The 17,290-nt window shown below is 44.7% G+C and overlaps 2 protein-coding genes across 7 annotated transcripts in view; both read right to left on the bottom strand.

Annotated features, from left to right (window-relative positions):
• The window catches only part of grk3 (G protein-coupled receptor kinase 3), a 48,543-nt gene extending 38,178 nt beyond the window's left edge, over nt 1-10,365 (bottom strand). For all 6 annotated transcript variants that reach the window (XR_009792165.1, XR_009792162.1, XR_009792163.1 and 3 more), the window contains exon 1: nt 10,231-10,365. Coding sequence is in view for 2 of the 6 variants with exons in the window: in XM_061800249.1 (XP_061656233.1) it covers nt 10,231-10,343 (113 nt within the window). In the remaining 4 variants the exon portion in view is untranslated. The remainder of the gene's footprint in view (nt 1-10,230) is intronic.
• A 3,102-nt stretch (nt 10,366-13,467) lies between these two features.
• Nucleotides 13,468-17,002, bottom strand: cryba4 (crystallin, beta A4). Its single transcript, XM_061800255.1, has 6 exons — nt 16,887-17,002; nt 16,227-16,270; nt 15,819-15,937; nt 15,593-15,734; nt 15,371-15,513; nt 13,468-13,717 (listed from the first exon to the last, which is right to left on the bottom strand). Exons 2-6 carry the CDS (start codon nt 16,263-16,265, stop codon nt 13,570-13,572), a joined length of 591 nt encoding a protein of 196 aa, XP_061656239.1. The 5' UTR covers nt 16,266-16,270; nt 16,887-17,002; the 3' UTR covers nt 13,468-13,569.
• Nucleotides 17,003-17,290: the final 288 nt, after the last annotated feature.

Below are 17,290 nucleotides of genomic sequence, written 5' to 3'. Positions count from 1 at the left end.
ACATTTTCTGAAAGCAAATGACCAAGTGACTGAGAGTGAGCATGTATAACCAAAGTCGTACTGGCCCAAGAACAGAGACCTGAGGGACTCCACAATGGAAGGGAGCTAAGGACAAATCTTAGCGGTCCCGTTATACTGTGGATTTTTTTGTGTGTGTTATTGAAGTTATCTATTTTTTTTGTACTTTATGTACAATATTTTTGGTGTATCCATTGCTCTTGCTCCCTCTCTCTCTCTCAATATATTATGTGCTTAAATGTGTTTGTATTGTTTTAAAGGTGTGTGTAAATATCTTAAAATAAAAGTAAATGCTATAAAAACATGCCTAGGGTGTATTTAAATAGGGTATTTATATATCACGGATTTCACTTCTCGTGGGGGCGGTCCGGAACGTAACTCCCACGATGGAGGAGGTATCACTGTATAACGAAAGCAGTATTGACCCAAGGAGGGAGTCCACACTGCAGGGGAGCCAAGGAACAATCTTGATGATTAACCCGGACACAAAAAAATCTATTTTGCCAAATCGTGTGTAAATGACGTGTGTTGGTATGACAATAAAACTCCTTGAATCTATTTGTTAAAGGTCTCATGCCATCAGAAACCAAATTTGTTCTACTGTTTTATGCATAACATGGGTCAAAATGAGTCTCTGACGTGGTTTAAGTTTGACATGTATACACTTTGTCGTTTGAATCCAAAACACAATAAACAGCTTGCAAAATGATTACGATATGATTTTATGAAACGATATGAGTGGGCTAACAATTCAATGCTTGTTGAATTGCGCTTCACGATGATAGAAAGACATTGTAGGATCATAACGTGATGTCTCTACGAACACTTGGCTGCCACAAGACACCGTGATATCGCCAAGCCATATTTAATTGAAGAACAACAACGATCCAATCAGAGCCAAGCTTTTTTACCCATCGAATATTAGCGAGAAATCCGGCCGTCTTAAATGCCTGGCATAAAAGACCAACTAGAATGGCTTGAAAAAGGACATCCTGGGCATTTTAAAATCAAATTTAACTTTTATTTATAGACCCCTTTTCATACAACGATATGCATCTCAACATGCTATAGTTAAAATCAATCCCCTCCCACTACTCATCCACATCTACATACATGTGCATGCACTCACACTCACACTCACACACACACACACACACACACACACACACACACAGTCAAAAGAGTAAGCAAATAATATTGTTATTATTATTATTATTATTGGCTGGGCACAGAGAAACCAAATCTGCACTGAGAACAGACGGCAGACCGTGGCCACACGGTACCGGCATGGGGCCCAGGTGTAGCGGCGACCGAGGACCCCATGAGGCAGGACCATGGCGGCGGTCAATTACAGCTCCCGGTGCAGAGGGCTCCCTCTGAAGAAACGCGAAAAGAAACTCAAAAAAATCATGAAAAAAAAAAAAAAAAGAGCCAGCGTTCGGTAAAACATTACAGTCATAAACCTTTGAAAGCAAATAAAGTTAAAAGGATAAAACAGTTCAAAATACATTAAAAGGAAAATTATATATTAGTGATAAGCTAAATTAAAAAGTCGGGTCTTGAGCCTGTTCTTAAAAACATTAATGTTCGCTGCAGCCCTAAAGGTGCTCCAGAAACCCTCTTCCACAAAACCGCAACGATACCTCGCCGTGAGTGTGCGACCTGACTTTTGGAAAAAGGAAAAGGCTGACCCAAATCATCCCACAAACCAGAAAAGATTGATGGCATGGCACCTTTGAGTAAGAGCGAAAGCAGCTTAACACTGTGCCTGAAAAAGCCACCCAGGAATGCAATCGATCGAGTGAATGGCAATGACCCCCCTTCTTAATTACCTCCAGCTTGACTAAGGCCGCCGCAGATCCAGGCGAAGAGAAACATCCCCTGCCGCCATCGTGCTACGGTGTCGGAGCTGCTGACCTTTTGGAATTCTAGCCAAAACGTTTTTCTTGCTTTGATCGGGCCATAACACATTTTCCCACATGCATTCAGGACATCAAGCGTGTTTTTTGTTTTTTTACAAAATTTGCAAAACCGAGGTTGAGCACTGAACACACAGCAGTGTTGTGTGTTTGTGTGTGGTGGCTAATGCTATGCTAGTAGCATGCACCACACGGCGAAGAAGAATGTATTGAATCATATTTAAGCCTGCAGGCATGAAATTTGCCTTTGAGCAAGAAAGGAACTTCCATTTTCTGAACAGGTTTGATTTTTATTCGCAGTCTGCCACAAGGCAGCAGGGGGCATGGCCACAACTGTTTAACGATGTCAGTCTCACATTCCGTAGGACATCAAATTAAGGCTATGTGATATGGGTGGAAAATAACCTTTTTTTTTTCCCTTCCTAGGGTCGGATAAGTAGCTAAATGTGGCGAGCAAATCACTAAACTGTCAACACTGACTTTATACTACTTTTGTAAAATAGATCCTTTCTGTTCCCAGCCATGTTGTTCATGTAAGCAACAGTGATAGACGTTTACGTTTATACGATACGTTTTCCTTCAGTGCCAATACCGATTATTATTAGTCAAGGAGGCCGATAAGCGATAATCGGAGCGGATATTCATTTTGCGGTAAAAAGAAAAATATTGGCATCAAAATTTGAAATAACAAAAATGCCAACACTTCATTTAAATGCCTTTAAGCATGTTTTTTAAACACGTTTTCAGATTTGCAAAATCTTAGAAAATAGGCATTTTTGTTTTAAAATTGTACCAAAAAGTGCAGGGAGCTCCCAGGATTAGCAGCATGTCTTACAAAGTTAAATAAAAACTTATCTGTCCAAATAAATAGCACCCTAAAGTTTTCTATAGCTAATAAAGTCTTCCAAAATTTCAATATAATTGTAATGTTAATGTTTTACATACCACATAATTAAAATAATAATAATATTTTTGTTTAAAGTTAAAAAAAAGACAAGTGCAGGGAGTTCCCAGGGTCAGGAGCATCTCTTGTGAAGTTAACTGCAAATTTAGATCGAGTTTGCTAAATAGCAAGCAAATAAAAGAGAGCTGGCGTTGTCATGTGCACGACTGCAGTGGTTCCGCTTTCCAGCCATTGATGGCCGGCTCCTCGAGGTCCAGATTAAGCTCATCCACAACCGGTGTGACGTGCCAGCAGAGTGCCGGACATCTCGTCAACGCGGCTGCGGAAGGATCGCGTTCTCTCCGTCGCCTATTGTGGCTGTCCGTCATTCCCGTGCATTCATATGCAGCTGCCTGCTCCTCCTGCAGCAGCAGAACTATAGTTCAACGGCCATGATGTCACTACAGTTTTTAAACACGAATGTTTTGCTGTCGCGTGCACACACAATTCTCTAGCCATACCCTCAACGTGCATTCTTCCCTGCAATAAAACAAACTCAATTTTACTCTCACTCACACACACACAAACACTCCAGAACCACTAATATGGTTGACGTGGCAAATTAGCAGCTAGCTGGGTGTTAGCCTGCGAGCTAACCTCTTCCCCTATTGTTAACTACCAGGGGTTGGCGCAAGGCACTGGCAGCATTTTTCATTCATTGCATTTCATACACAACGTAACTCAATGTGCTTTACATGATTGAAAGTACATTTACTGGAAGCAAATGTACATGTAAGCAATTAACACTAACAGGGACGTCTGCAGGGACTGCAAGGGAGCAGAGCTGCTGCGTGTTTTTATATATATATATATATATATATATATATATATATATACCATATTTTCACGACCATGAGGCGCACTTAAAAGTCTTACATTTTCTCCAAAATGGACAGGGCACCACCTTATAATGCGGCGCGTCTTATGTCTGCACCAAGTTCCAAAATCTGTAACTTAATAAGCGCTCCGCTTGACTGACTGGGAGCATTTCCTGCCGACACGCTGCTTATATAGAGGACAACATGCGGACGTAAAGGGGAAGGGTGCGGGCGTGCTGGAGCCTATCCCAGCTGTAATCGGGCAGGAGGCGGGGTACACCCTGAACTGGTTGCCAGCCAATCGCAGGGCACATACAAACAAACAACCATTCGCACTCACAGTCATACCTACGGGCAATTTAGAGTCTCCAATTTATGCATGTTTTTGGGATGTGGGAGGAAAGCGGAGTGCCCGGAGAAAACCCACGCAGGCACGGGGAGAACATGCCTTTGAAACGTTTGTTTGCTCCCTGGGCCATCTCCAGTTGGTAAAACTTTCTCTTCTCGGTCCCGTGCGTGTAAGACTGAACGCATTGTGCATACATTGCACGGCTTTTACTGCATGCTGATTGGCTGTTACCAATCAGGTGGTGCTGTGGGCGGCACAATGCTGGAGAAAGAATTCACAGCCATAGAGGCTCGCCGCGACCGCATCAGATCCAAAATAACCCAGAGCATTGAATTAGCAGCCGTCAGATTAAAAAAATTATTATTTTTTAAAATCTAAATGCCGATGCCGATATGTGCCAAAATCTCAAATATCCGCCCCGATAATCGGCTTAATAGTAAATCACTAGTGAGCAGTGCACCAATAGATCACTAGTAAGCAGTGCACATCAGCGAGAACTCACCCTAAGTCCCCCCCAAGAAATAAATATAAATTAATAAATCTATTTTAAAAGTTGTCCCGAGGATTCACCTCAAATTAATCAAATGGATTCATCACCCAACCCCTCGTACGGTTTAGAGCTGCAACTAATAATTGACTCATCTGTCCATTATTTTTTGGATTAATCCATGAATCGGATTCAAGCTGTCACTATCGACTCCTTTTAGAATCGATTATCCAATAGATATTGCGTCAACTAACTGAATAATTGCGCCTCCCCACCCCCCCAAAAAATTTATTCTCATTCACTTCTATCTTTTACTGCATATGTTGGTATTGTAATGTATGTATGATAGAAATGCATTGTGCAGAATGTGAGTTGCAGCTATCGAATATTTTAGTATCCTACCAAAATTTTTAAACGGGTATTCGGATAGCAAACAAGTTAAACTACACCTTAAAATGTTGGTCAATCGACTCAAATTCAAATAACCAACTAGCATATGGAATTTAAGCAAGTGTGTTCTAAAACTGTTATCAAAGTGTAACCTACCCCAGTGAAAAGAAAATACATAAAGTTTTAATTCAAGTCCATTTGTTTGCTATTCATATCGTCATACTGGTTAAAAATAACCCTGTGAGAAAGTCATATTAAAGCTTAGAAAAGATTAACAGCAACAAACGGTATGCTGTAACTTGTATAGACTAACATTAGCTTGACTATTTGTGTGGTATGTACAGCATATCCTTTATTTAAAAAGCAACTCTTTCAAAGGCATCTGTTTATTATTTGGCTTGGTAGGAGACATGCCTGAAGAAAATAATGGGAGTCGAGGAAATGTGATGCAAAGTTAGTTTAGCAACCCCAAAATAAGTTATTTAATTTATTATAAATCATTTCATCAGTTATCTTTTTTTTTTTCCTCTGCCAAACCGGTTTCTACATTGGCCTAAAAAAAATTTTTTTAAATCCATATTGGTCGGCCCTTAATAAATATATTATTGTATTGCGCTTACCAAACACCACGGCGCCGCCCTGCCCACCACCACAAGTACATTTTCAACCTAGGGGAAACACAGTAACTACAGCTAGACTTTATACAAATGACTGTATACTTTTGTGCTCTACTCAGTATAGTTTTTTTAGAGAGGGAAAAGAGAAATGTGTGCTGCTTTTCACTTTAGTTTATGTTAGGTAGGGTTGAAGAAACCGCCATGTCAATCACTGATGGTGTAGGCCATTGGCCTTACTTGGGTGCAGGCAGTGTGGGTTCAGTTCAAACTCAGTGACGCTGTGAACGTGAGTGCGAATGGCTGACTGTGTCAATATGTGCCCTGCGACTGACTGGCGACCAGTACAGGGCATAGTCCGCCGGGATAGGCTCCAGCACCCTGTGGCCCTGAACAGGATAAGTGCTTTTGAGAATGGTTGGATGGTTGGATGTTTGGATGGATGGATGGATGGATGGTGCAGCCCTAGTTTGGTACTTTTATTACTGCAGAACACTGTACTCTGTGGGTCTTGAAAGATCTGTCAAAATGCCATAAAATAGCTGGCATTGAGTGAAATAGTTTGGTTGCACATTTGGACATTAAAAAGTAAAACGCTAATGTAACATCTGACATCAATGTTGCTCTGTTTACATTAGCTTGCGTAGCAGTATACCAGATGACATACATTTTATGGAATGAAAGCGAAATAAGTCAAATGATCTTTTTGAATGGAGCACTGCGACTCGGTCAGCTGCAGCAACGAGCAGTACTTCCTGCTGGGTGCCGTGTTTTTCCTGTTTGGAGCCGCTAATCAGCCAGCTAATCTTCCGCCGGCTGCGACGACACGCAGTACACCGGTCGGACCGCCTGCCGCGCCGTCCCGGGATTAACTTCGCCGTCGCCGCTGATCCCGCTCAATTAGCAGGAACTAAACGGCTAATCCGTGTGACGTCATTGGGCAAACTCGCGAACAAGCGAGTGCCGCGCCACGAGCCGCCGGATCAACGGGGACTGCGACATCTTCGCTGCGCTTCGGCTCGACCGAACGCATTCGTGTGATCTGTAAAGGTGGTGCCTTGAGATGCGAGTTGAATTTGTTCTGTCACCAGCTTTTCTCAAATCATCTTTCCCCATTTAAATGAATGAAAATACCATTCTCAAATCCAGCTATTTTTGTTTTTATTTTTATAAGGAAAATTAGCACTCAATAATACTGTAATTTGTAAAAACAGAGCAATAACTAGGGTCTGACTAATAATTTTTTTAGGCCGATATTTGGCAGAGTAAAAGTCTGATAACAGATTAAAACAAAACATTTAAACATTTATAATGAATAAAGTATCTTTAAATAAATAAATATTGTTTTTCCTTTTTTGTTTGCTTTAACGGTGGCCGACCAGTTAGAGCGTCAGCCTCACAGTTCTGAGGACCCGGGTTCAATCCCCTGTGTGGAGTTTGCATGTTCTCTCCGTGCCTGCGTGGGTTTTCTCCGGGCACTCCGGTTTCCTCCCACATCCCAAAAACATGCATGAATTGGAGACTCTAAATTGCCCGTAGGTGTGAATGTGAGTGTGAGTGGTTGTTTGCTTGTATGTCCCCTGCGATTGGCTGGCAACCAGTTGAGGGTGTACCCCGCCTCCTGCCCGATGACAGCTGGGATAGGCTCCGGCACGCCCGCGACCCGCGTGAGGAGAAGCGGCTCAGAAAATGGATGGATGGATGTTTGCTTTAATGTCATGTTGTAATGTGTTAATGTGTAAAAATAAATAAATAGGCAAAAATCTGACAATATTTTTGCTGATTTGAAAAGGGCTATTATTATTATTATTATTATTATTATTATATTACATGATCCTCTACCCCTATTGGATAGGAATTATGAAACGTCCGTCCGTCTGGCATATAAGACTTAATAACTAGAGCTTTTATTTAGGAGCTCGAGACCAGTGTTTTCCAACCTTGGTTGAGCCAGTGAAAAGCAGATTAGCCGAAGTAAGACAGAATATAAATGCATGGATGAGAGGGGCGGTGGGGGAAGAGTGAGGCTACAGGGAGAAGAGATAGCAAGGGTGGAGGACTTGAAATACTTGGGGTCAACCGTCCAGAGCAATGGTGAGTGTGGTCAGGAAGTGAAGAAACGGGTCCAAGCAGGTTGGAACGGGTGGAGGAAGGTGTCAGGTGTGTTATGTGACAGAAGAGTCTCTGCTAGTTTAGAAGACAGTGGTGAGGCCAGCCATGATGGACGGATTAGAGACAGTGGCACTGAAGAGACAACAGGAAGCAGAGCACATAAAGATGTTGAGGTTCACTCTCGGAGTGACCAGGTTGGATCAAATTAGAAATGAGCTCATCAGAGGGACAGCCGAGGTTCGATGTTTTGGAGACAAAGTTAGAGAGAGCAGACTTGGATGGTTTGGACACGTCCAGAGGAGAGAGAGTGAGTATATTGGTCGAAGGATGATGATGATGGAGCTGCCAGGCAAGAGAGCGAGAGGAAGGCCAAAGAAAAGGTTGATGGATGTCGTGAGGGAAGACATGAGGGCAGTTGGTGTTGGAGAGGAGGATGCAGGAGATAGGCTGACATGGAAAAGGAGGACACGCTGTGGCGACCCCTAAAGGGACAAGCCCAAAGGAAAAGAAGAGGAGGAAGTTGAGCCAAGGCACTTATTTTACATGAGGAAAACCTCATAGTAAATCACAAAACAAAAACATCTTAAAACACATCAAAGTTGTTTCATTGAACACAAAGTTAATATAATTGCAGGAAGCCATGACTTATTCTGTTGTATGAATGGCAACAGGTGGATACACAGCTTTGTTGTACCTTTTGCCATCCAAATGAGAGAGCAGTTCATTGTTGTGCTTGTCACTATATGCCACTGACATAGATAGAACAGTAAATATACATTTCTGATTTATAAAAATAATTAAAATAAAAATACACAAATAAAAATGCTGTGAAGATATACTTTCAGTTTATTTAAAAAAGTTAAAATGGACAAGAATAACGCAGTTCTTCTCCTAGTCGGAATGTCGCGACGGCTGGTATTGGACAAGAATAACGCAGTTCTTCTCCTAGTCGGAATGTCGCGACGGCTGGTATTGGCTAGGACGCCATAGAGTGGAGTTTCCTCTGCATTTTTTGGCCATTTCCGGTAGCCTTTTTTACTTTCCTTTCCGTAACAAGGAACAAAGCAACAACAATGGCGACCGTGGAACAGTGTCTGCTAGAACAAAATTGACCTAGATGACCAGATGGTACGTTTAATTATGCTGCAAAATCGATCGAGAAGGCGGCGGCGTAGGTGGAATGTGGAACTGAGAGGAACGGTGAGTACGTCATCACAGCATGCGACTAAAACCAACCAATCACGAAAGATGATCTCCGCGCAATTCTACGCGCAAGAATGTTTTTGCCGTGTGCGCGTCAAGTGACGCAGAGGGGCCAATGCGTCGGTCGCGTGATGCAATGAGGGCATTGTCGGCTGCGCGACCGCGGGAATCTAAAGAGGTCTCAAGAGTCAACGTGTACCAAACCGAACTGAAAACCATGACCACAATACACAGATAAGAACCGAATCATGGATTTTGTGAACCGTTCCACCAATAATAGATATACTTTGTATGTATGTATAACTACATGCATAGGCTACACATGGTATTAATTTCAGAGAATTTGGATGTGCACTCTTTTTTAATGTACAGTCGAGGTATCGGATCGGGAATCGGTTTCGGCAGATCCTTAAATTCAAAGACTTTGAAAAATTTGATTGGGACATCCCTACTGTCTATATGTGTTGCTGCAGTCTTTGTGTTCAAAAATCCATTACTGAAAGGGTTGTGAAATTATGACTATCGATGCTAACGTTAGCATGTGAATGGCATTTTCCATTAAGCTAGTGGGCCGGTCTCCAGCAACCAAACTGCGCTGCCTTTACGTGTTTGTATTTCTTTTTGCTTTATGTTTAGTTTTCGAGCAAACTTCAACTGGGAGCAGCAATAAAGAGCTTGAAGCTTCTTTTTTGTGCTTGGCCCTTGATGGAGATTACAGCGGGCTGGACGACGTCAAGCCTACTCAGATTTTTGTGTCTTTTCTTCCTCTGCCGCGTTTAAAGACTCTGTGCTTTTAGTCAGTTTTTAAAACGGAACGATGCAATTGTTGCACTTTTCTAGTGCTACTAGACCGTGAAATGTGTCGGGAGGCCACGTTGACGCTGCATGACGGCCGATAGCACGCCACTACTCATGCTACACCACAACAACAACAAGGACGCACCAGTGCAGGCGTCGCCATGTTATATCATGTATCGAATGTTTTATTTAATATGCTAATGGACGTCAATGCACCATGGGGTGCAGGACGTGCGTGCGTGAGTGAGAGCGAGAGAGAGAGAGAGAGAGAGAGAATGTGCCTGTGCGAGTGAGAGAGAAAATGTACACACGTGTATAAATGTGGTGTGTGTGTGTGTGTATAAACGTCTGTGATAGAACGTGTGAATGTGTAGTAAACGTGCATTTGTATCAATATGTCTGTGTGTGTGTATAAATGTGTTAGAGAATGTTTTTGTGTAGTGTATAAACGTGCATTTGTATAAGTATGTCTGTGTACGTGTATAAATATCTCTGTGAGAGAATGTGTCTGTGCACGCAGTGTTTCAACGTGCATTTGTATAAATACGTGTGTGTGTGTGTGTGTGCGCGCACGCGCACCTAGGCTCTGGCAGGATGATCTTCTTGCTGGCTCTGGCGGCGGGGGTCGACTTGCTCTTCTCCATCGCCATCAAGTAGCTGACGTCGGCCAGCACGGCCTCCAGGTCCGCCATCTTCGCGGTCGAGAGTCGTTCAAAAACACGGAGCTCCTCCAACGCCAGATGGGACCACCATCAATGGCCCGGGGTGGGGGGCTGCTGCTCCTGCTGGTTCTTGGGTGGGGGTGGGGGGTTCCTGTGATTGTCCACGGCCGCCTCACAGTGTCATGGTGATGGGTGGATTCATCGAACTTTCAATCGGCGAGTTTGTAATCCCATTAAGTGCGCGGCGGAGTAACAAACACGCCGCGGCTCCCCGAGGGATCGCCCCGGCTCGATGCAGCATGTGCTCCTCCTCGAAGACAAGGTCCACGCCGGCCTTGAGTGGGGAGAGCAGGGCTCTTTTGTTCCGGCTGACGAGCTGCGAAGATCCTCCAACTGCTGCTTCTGTTTCCTTCGCCTCTTTTAAAACGATCCTCGTCGCAATGCAAATGTCTCCGAGCGAGCAAACACAAATGCGCGAGCCTCGTTTGCATTCCACATACACTCCTGCCTGCCCGCGGATCCCCGCCGACACTTTTACGTCCTCGTCCGCGAAATGAGCTCCTGCGAGCGGGGAGAACGAAGGCTACTTGCCCGCTTGCACTCCGGTACTCGCCGAGGATGATGAGCTCACGTCAGGATGCTAAATGCTAACGTCAGGAGGCTAACCTCGACGGCGATGTTTGCTGAGCTAGATAGCGCGTAGCTCGCCAGGACGCAAAATGATAACGTCAGGGTGCTAACGTTATTGTTAATTGTCAAATATTTTTATTATATTTGATTTACATTTGTGCACAGAACTTTGTTTTCAGCCGTGGTTGTTTTGAAAGTACTTTATAAATAAAGTTAGCTAGTTAGCCGCGGAGCTAACAGGCTAGGCTAGCGGGCTAACCGGCAGGTTGACGTGTGCCTCTCTCACTCGAGGGGAAGTCGGGCAGGTTTCCTCCCCCCTAAAAAAGAAAGACGACCCGCAGGCGCCCACCTAAGAGAGGTTATCGGGGCCCGAGAGCTTCCATGGCGGCTTGCGGAGCTTCAGGGGAGCCTCGTTGCCGGGGCAGCCAGCGGAGGGGAGAGGGGAGGGGGGAGGGGGGTGGGGGGCAGCACTTTGCTCGCTCAACTTTTCCTCCGCGACGCAAATGGCGGAGACGACAAAAAGCGCAAACTGCAACGGCGACGGTGGTTGAGGGGGCACCGGGGAGACCACCGGGGCTTTGGCGTGGAAGCGTCCCGTCAAATAAAACGGGAGGTGCGGGGCGATCGGGCTTCGTGCTGCGCCAGCTCCCCGCGACCTCTTGCGAGCGGGCTGACCGAACTGGGAGAGCTTCCGTCCAACAGCTGGGTGTCCTGGGGGTTGGTTGTATCCCTGGGCCTCACGAAGATGACGCAAACCGCTCCCCGGCTCCGGTAGCGAACATGTCACCGCAGAGGTGGCTGCCGTCCTCCGTGTTTTTGTCGACTTTCGCTCGATAGCGCGGCTGGCTGGCTGGCTGCGCTCGCCTCTGGTGGCTCCACTTCCTCCCACTGCGGCGAGAGAGGCCGCCAAAACCCGGAGCGGATTGTCCGATGGAGCCGGAGCCGGTGCCAGGCCGGGAGTGCTCGGCTCGTTTAGTTCACACGCACGCACACGTTCAACACAGTGCTGCTGTGCGGTGGACACACGAAGTGAATTTGACACTTTCATAACTAACTCTGATGTTGCAACATATTCGTCATGATGACGTCATGTTCATGGGGCCTTGTGTACGTTTTGCATACAAAACACTTTTATCGTTACCTTCCCAATTTAAAAGTGACATGTTAAAATGCGCGGCGCGGCGGACGACTGGTTAGCACATCTGCCTCACACTTCTTAGGACTGGGGTTCAATCCCCGGTCCCGCCTGTGTGGAGTTTGCATGTTCTCCCCGTGCCTGCGTGGCTTTTCTCCGGGCACTCCGCTTTCCTCCCACATCCCAAAAACATGCATGCTAGGTTGGTTGAAGACTCTAAATTGCCCGTAGGTGTGAATGTGAGTGCAAATGGTTGTTTGTTGATATGTGCCCTGCGATTGGCAGGCGACCAGTTCAGGGTGTACCCCGCCTCTCGCTCCAGCACGCCTACAATCCTAGTGAGGAGAAGCGGCTCAGAAAATGAATGGATGGAAATTCAAATGTAAGGTGAAACTGCACTAGGCCTTTTCTATTATCTCCACACTCATGTAAGTAAACAAAGCAAGCTCAATATGAGGAACAGTTGTCACAGCACCACAGTACAGTACAGTAAAAGAAAAAAAAATCAAATAAAGCACACAGGATGAACCTGTTTTCAGGCCCTAGAGGCTAAAAATGTTCTTTTTTATTCAATAAATAAACTGCAAACCAACAAACATTTCCCTGCTTGCAGTGTGGACTTTTTCGGAGTTCCTACTTTCAGGAACATTTGATATTCACGTAGGTTGTAATACATTCAGTCAACAAGCTTAGAACAAATTTTCATTCATATTAATACTGGCCTATGTTCCTAAAATATGTGTTTTTCTTCCTCTTCCTCAATCAACACCATATATCTATTATGAAGATCAGAGATGTATTATGTTTTCTCCATGTTACATGAAATGAATTAGTATTTACATCATTATTGTATTTATGTTGTACATTTCTACTGTATAACCTATTTCATGTATTACTGTTTATTGATATAGTTAAACATTCATACGAAATATTCAAATCTGATTTGATTAATTATTATGTATGAAATGTGATTATTGATTATGAAAGGTGTGGTATTAAGTAAGAGAAAGGCCGTTTCTAACATGAAATGAATTAGTATTTACATCATTATTGTATTTATGTTGTACATTTCTACTGTATAACCTATTTCATGTATTACTGTTTATTGATATAGTTAAACATTCATACGAAATATTCAAATCTGATTTGATTAATTATTATGTATGAAATGTGATTATTGATTATGAAAGGTGTGGTATTAAGTAAGAGAAAGGCCGTTTCTAATAGTTTTGTATTAAAGAATACATGCATACATCCATTTTTTCGTGTGTATTATATATTTTGGGAATTTCATGCTCTGATTCATTATGATATGTTAAGGACGAGAGGTATGTTGTGAGATTTTGTCGAGAGACTCAGATATTTATGAATGACGATCTGGGAGGTACGTTGTTAGTGTTTAAGAAAGACATTTTATTGTGATGGTGAATTGGGCAAAGGAGAGGTGTGTTGCGTGGGTTCTGAGGAAAGACATTTTGCGGGCTGGCGCGACTACTGCTGGATGCGCCTGATGGACTGGATTTGGGGCGTCTGGCAGTGCGAGCCGAACTCCTTGAAGTGTTTGTACTCCCCACAGTGGCGGTCGCACTCCATGATGTACTGGTAACCACGGTAACCGGGGTACTGGTAGCACACGAAGCTGTGGACAGAGGACAAGGAACTGAGCGCAAATACTCCTTCACCCTACTGAAGTTCATTTTGACTTGAGTATCTATTTTTCTGATGACGTTAGATTTGAAGACAGATATGTGTCGTCGATGTTATCGGCCAATGCGTCGTGCCTAAAAAAATGACAGCTTCTGTTGTCCGTCTGAACTGAAAAAACAGAAACGTAGCCCATCGATTTCTTATTAGTTTTGAAAAAGATTCACATAAACAGGAATTGTTTCAAGAAATGTGTGGCCTTGAAACATTGTAGTATATACAGTACAGTCGTGCTCACCATTACTGGCACCCATTAAGTTGAAATACTAAATGGGGAATATCTCCTGAAGAAAATGAATTAAGTGAAACAGCATTCTTCGATAGCGGACTTGTGTTCGATACAAAAGAGCAAATGATAATCAATATTTTATGGACAGATGAAACAAAAACAGAGCTTTTTGGCAATGCACACAAACAGTAGGTTTACAGATGGCGCAATGAAGCCTTTAAGGAAAAGCACACCCTGCCAACAGTCAAGCACGGTGGAGGATCTATAATGCTGTGGGGCTGCTTTGGTGCATCTGGTACTGGAGGCCTTGACTGGATCACAGGTATCATGAAATCAGAAATTGATCAAGAGATTTTACAGCGAAACCCAGTGTAAGAAAATTTGGTTTGAAGTGGAGCTCACTGGTCGTCCAGCAAGACTAAGACCCAAAGCACACATACAAAAGCACACAAGAAGGGTTGAAAAGGAAAAAATGGCCAGCAATGAGTCCTGCTCTGGATCCAAGTGAAAATCTTTGGGGGAGCTGAAATCTGCCATTGGGGAAAAGAACCCTGCAAATGTTCAAGAGCTTGAACAAATTGCAAAGGAAGAGTGGGAGAAAATAGCTTCCAGATGGATACAGGAAACGTTCGGAGGCTGTCGTCGCTGCCAAAGGGTGTGCAAGAAGTGTTAAGGAGGGCTGCCATTATTGCCGCACATGCGTTTTGCAGTTTTGTTTGGTTTTTTTCTTTGTTAAATTACTTTGGACCTCCAATTAAAAGATCCCACTCATATAAATTTGGTACATTTCCATGTATTTCTGAAAGTATTATACAGGTTATGCAAAAAATGAAGGGGTGGCAATAATGGTGAGCACGACTATACGCCAGGCCTGAAGGGGTGCTGTGGCGCTCCCACAGTAAGTCACCAAAGACAGAAACGCAAGGTCAGCGTTTACAGATGGAGTCAGTCTGGGACCCGCTTTTAAAAGGAATCGCATTCGGGCTCCCAAAACGCAACTTACACATGGAAGAAACATCGAATCGATTGTAAAAAAACAAACTTGTCTGCTTGGGAACAGGGTCGAAGGTGTTTTTGTTGTCGTTATCAACGGCTAATTGAAAGGTTTCAAATTGCCTACAGAGGCCACAACATGGTGGCAAAACACGACTTTTGTCGAAATGAAACTCCTCGACTCGGTATTTCTACTTTCATCAGTCTTGTTTTACACAAATATCTGGAATTCTACTTGAACAACAGAGGATGAATAGTTTTGCCAGAGTGGTTGAGTACTTTTTCCACCTCTGTACCGAAGTAGAGCGTTCGAAGTACTTTTGGCACCTCTGCACTTGATCGTGATCATTTGGGGGTCGCACTCACGCTCCGGACTGGACTTTGAGGGATCCCACTTCGTTGTTGCACCAGCCCATGGCCTGCAGGGACGGGTAGTCGTCGCTCAGCTCGCCTTTCCGAGCCAGGAAGTTCTCTCGCTCGAAGATGGTCATGCGGCACTCTCGGTGGTTCTGCCGGAGACGAGACGACACGCTCAGGCTCGGGAACGCGGGCGGCGGGGACCCCGAAAGGACCGTCGGACTCACTCACCGCGCAGGCGATGGGCCTGAAGGAGGTCAACCTCTCGATGTGGTACGCGTTGCTGCCCCCGAAGGCGTCGCACTGGGGGTACTCGCCCCGCTCCAGAACCAACTGTTGCCCCTGGAAGGAGGCGTGTTCGTAGCCCACCCAGCTGGAAAACAGGAAACGCGACCCTCGTCAGGCGCGACCTCGACGTGTGCGCGTGTGGCGTGTGTGTGTTGCTGCTCGCACTCACGCGCCGCTCTCCACGCGCAGCGAGCGCACCGTCTCGAAGCCGAACTCCATCACGTTCCCGCACTCCGACGTGAACTCGTGACGGCGGCCCTGGAAACATTCCTCGTCGAACACGATGATCTGCTCACGTGTGGCGGTGACGTTGACGACAACGGTGACGACAAGGACAATGACAACATCATCTTCATCTTTACCTTCATCACCATCATCATCATCATCAGATGACACATCGTCATGCCAACGCCTGCATCACATCCTACCCAGAAAGGCCCACCACAATGTATCCTACCGTGCAATCATCGGGTCTGCCATGATGTCAGCAAATTATTCAAAACATCTTGTGGGTGTACCTAGTGTGCCTAATGAAGTGGCCAAAGTGCCTAATGAACCGTAGCTGTTCTTCACTCACCTTCCAGTGGCCAGAGAACTTGGTGCAGTGGTGTGTCATCTTGTCTGTGAGGAGACGTTAAAAAGTTATGATTTGGTCATTACATGGTAATTACATTATATTTCATGTTATTATCTGCTTTTACATGGTTGTTAATGTTATTACATGTTATCTGATATTATGTGGTTGTTAATGTTATTACAGGCTTTTATGTGGTTGTTAATCTTATTACATGTTATTACATGGTCATCAATGTTATTACATGTTTATTGCATGGTTATTACATTTTAGAATGTTCTTACACAGTTTGCTGTTACATTGCTACATGAGTGCATAGTTATGCGGTAGCATGGATATGTAATTGCAGCATGGTAACATGGCAACAATGTCATTGGTACATGCTCACATGACCAAACGGTAACATGATTACAGACTAACACTGTAACACAGTAACACTTTCACTGTAATTCAGAAGTACGGTTACATGGTTACACGGAAGCATAGAAATGACATGTATTTAAGAAAAGGTTAAATAGAAGCAAAACTGGCCAGGCTGATCGATCCCTAAAAGCTGTTCTGTTTGGGGGTCCATCATTGCAGGGTTAGGGTTCACACCTCCCTCCCTGGGACCCCTAAGGGCGAATGCGCAAATGTGGGGTTCCGGGTGCGCGAAGGACTCACCTTCCTGCGACGCTCTTTGCTGCTGCTGAGGAAGAGTGAGAGGAGCGGGGCGCAGCCCTCCCTTTTAAAGCCTCCCATTGCAGGGGGCCACCGTGAAAGGCCGGGCTCAGCAAGAGGGCCGGGCTCTCTTTTTTGTGTGATCCCTGCTCTGCCCCCACCCCTGACTAAAGCGGCTTTAATCTGTGGACCGGCATTTGTGCAGACGCCACATTATCAGCCGCGAGGGGGCTCGGCCCCTCGGACTGTCTGCGAGGAACCGAGAATGAGGACGGTATTGCACGTTTGCGCTGGCAAGTCAGCTTGCTCTTATCTCAAGGTGCAGTGGTGTGTCATCTTGCCTGTGATTTGGGGGTCAGGAATGATGAATGATTCAGAATGCATTCGCTGCGTTCAGAATCGATAGG

This window comes from Phyllopteryx taeniolatus, chromosome 15 (genome assembly GCF_024500385.1).
Source record: "Phyllopteryx taeniolatus isolate TA_2022b chromosome 15, UOR_Ptae_1.2, whole genome shotgun sequence".
In the NCBI taxonomy this organism is placed as follows: domain Eukaryota; kingdom Metazoa; phylum Chordata; class Actinopteri; order Syngnathiformes; family Syngnathidae; genus Phyllopteryx; species Phyllopteryx taeniolatus.
The sequence above is the reverse complement of the archived record's forward strand: the minus strand, read 5'-3'. Positions and strand labels throughout refer to the sequence as shown.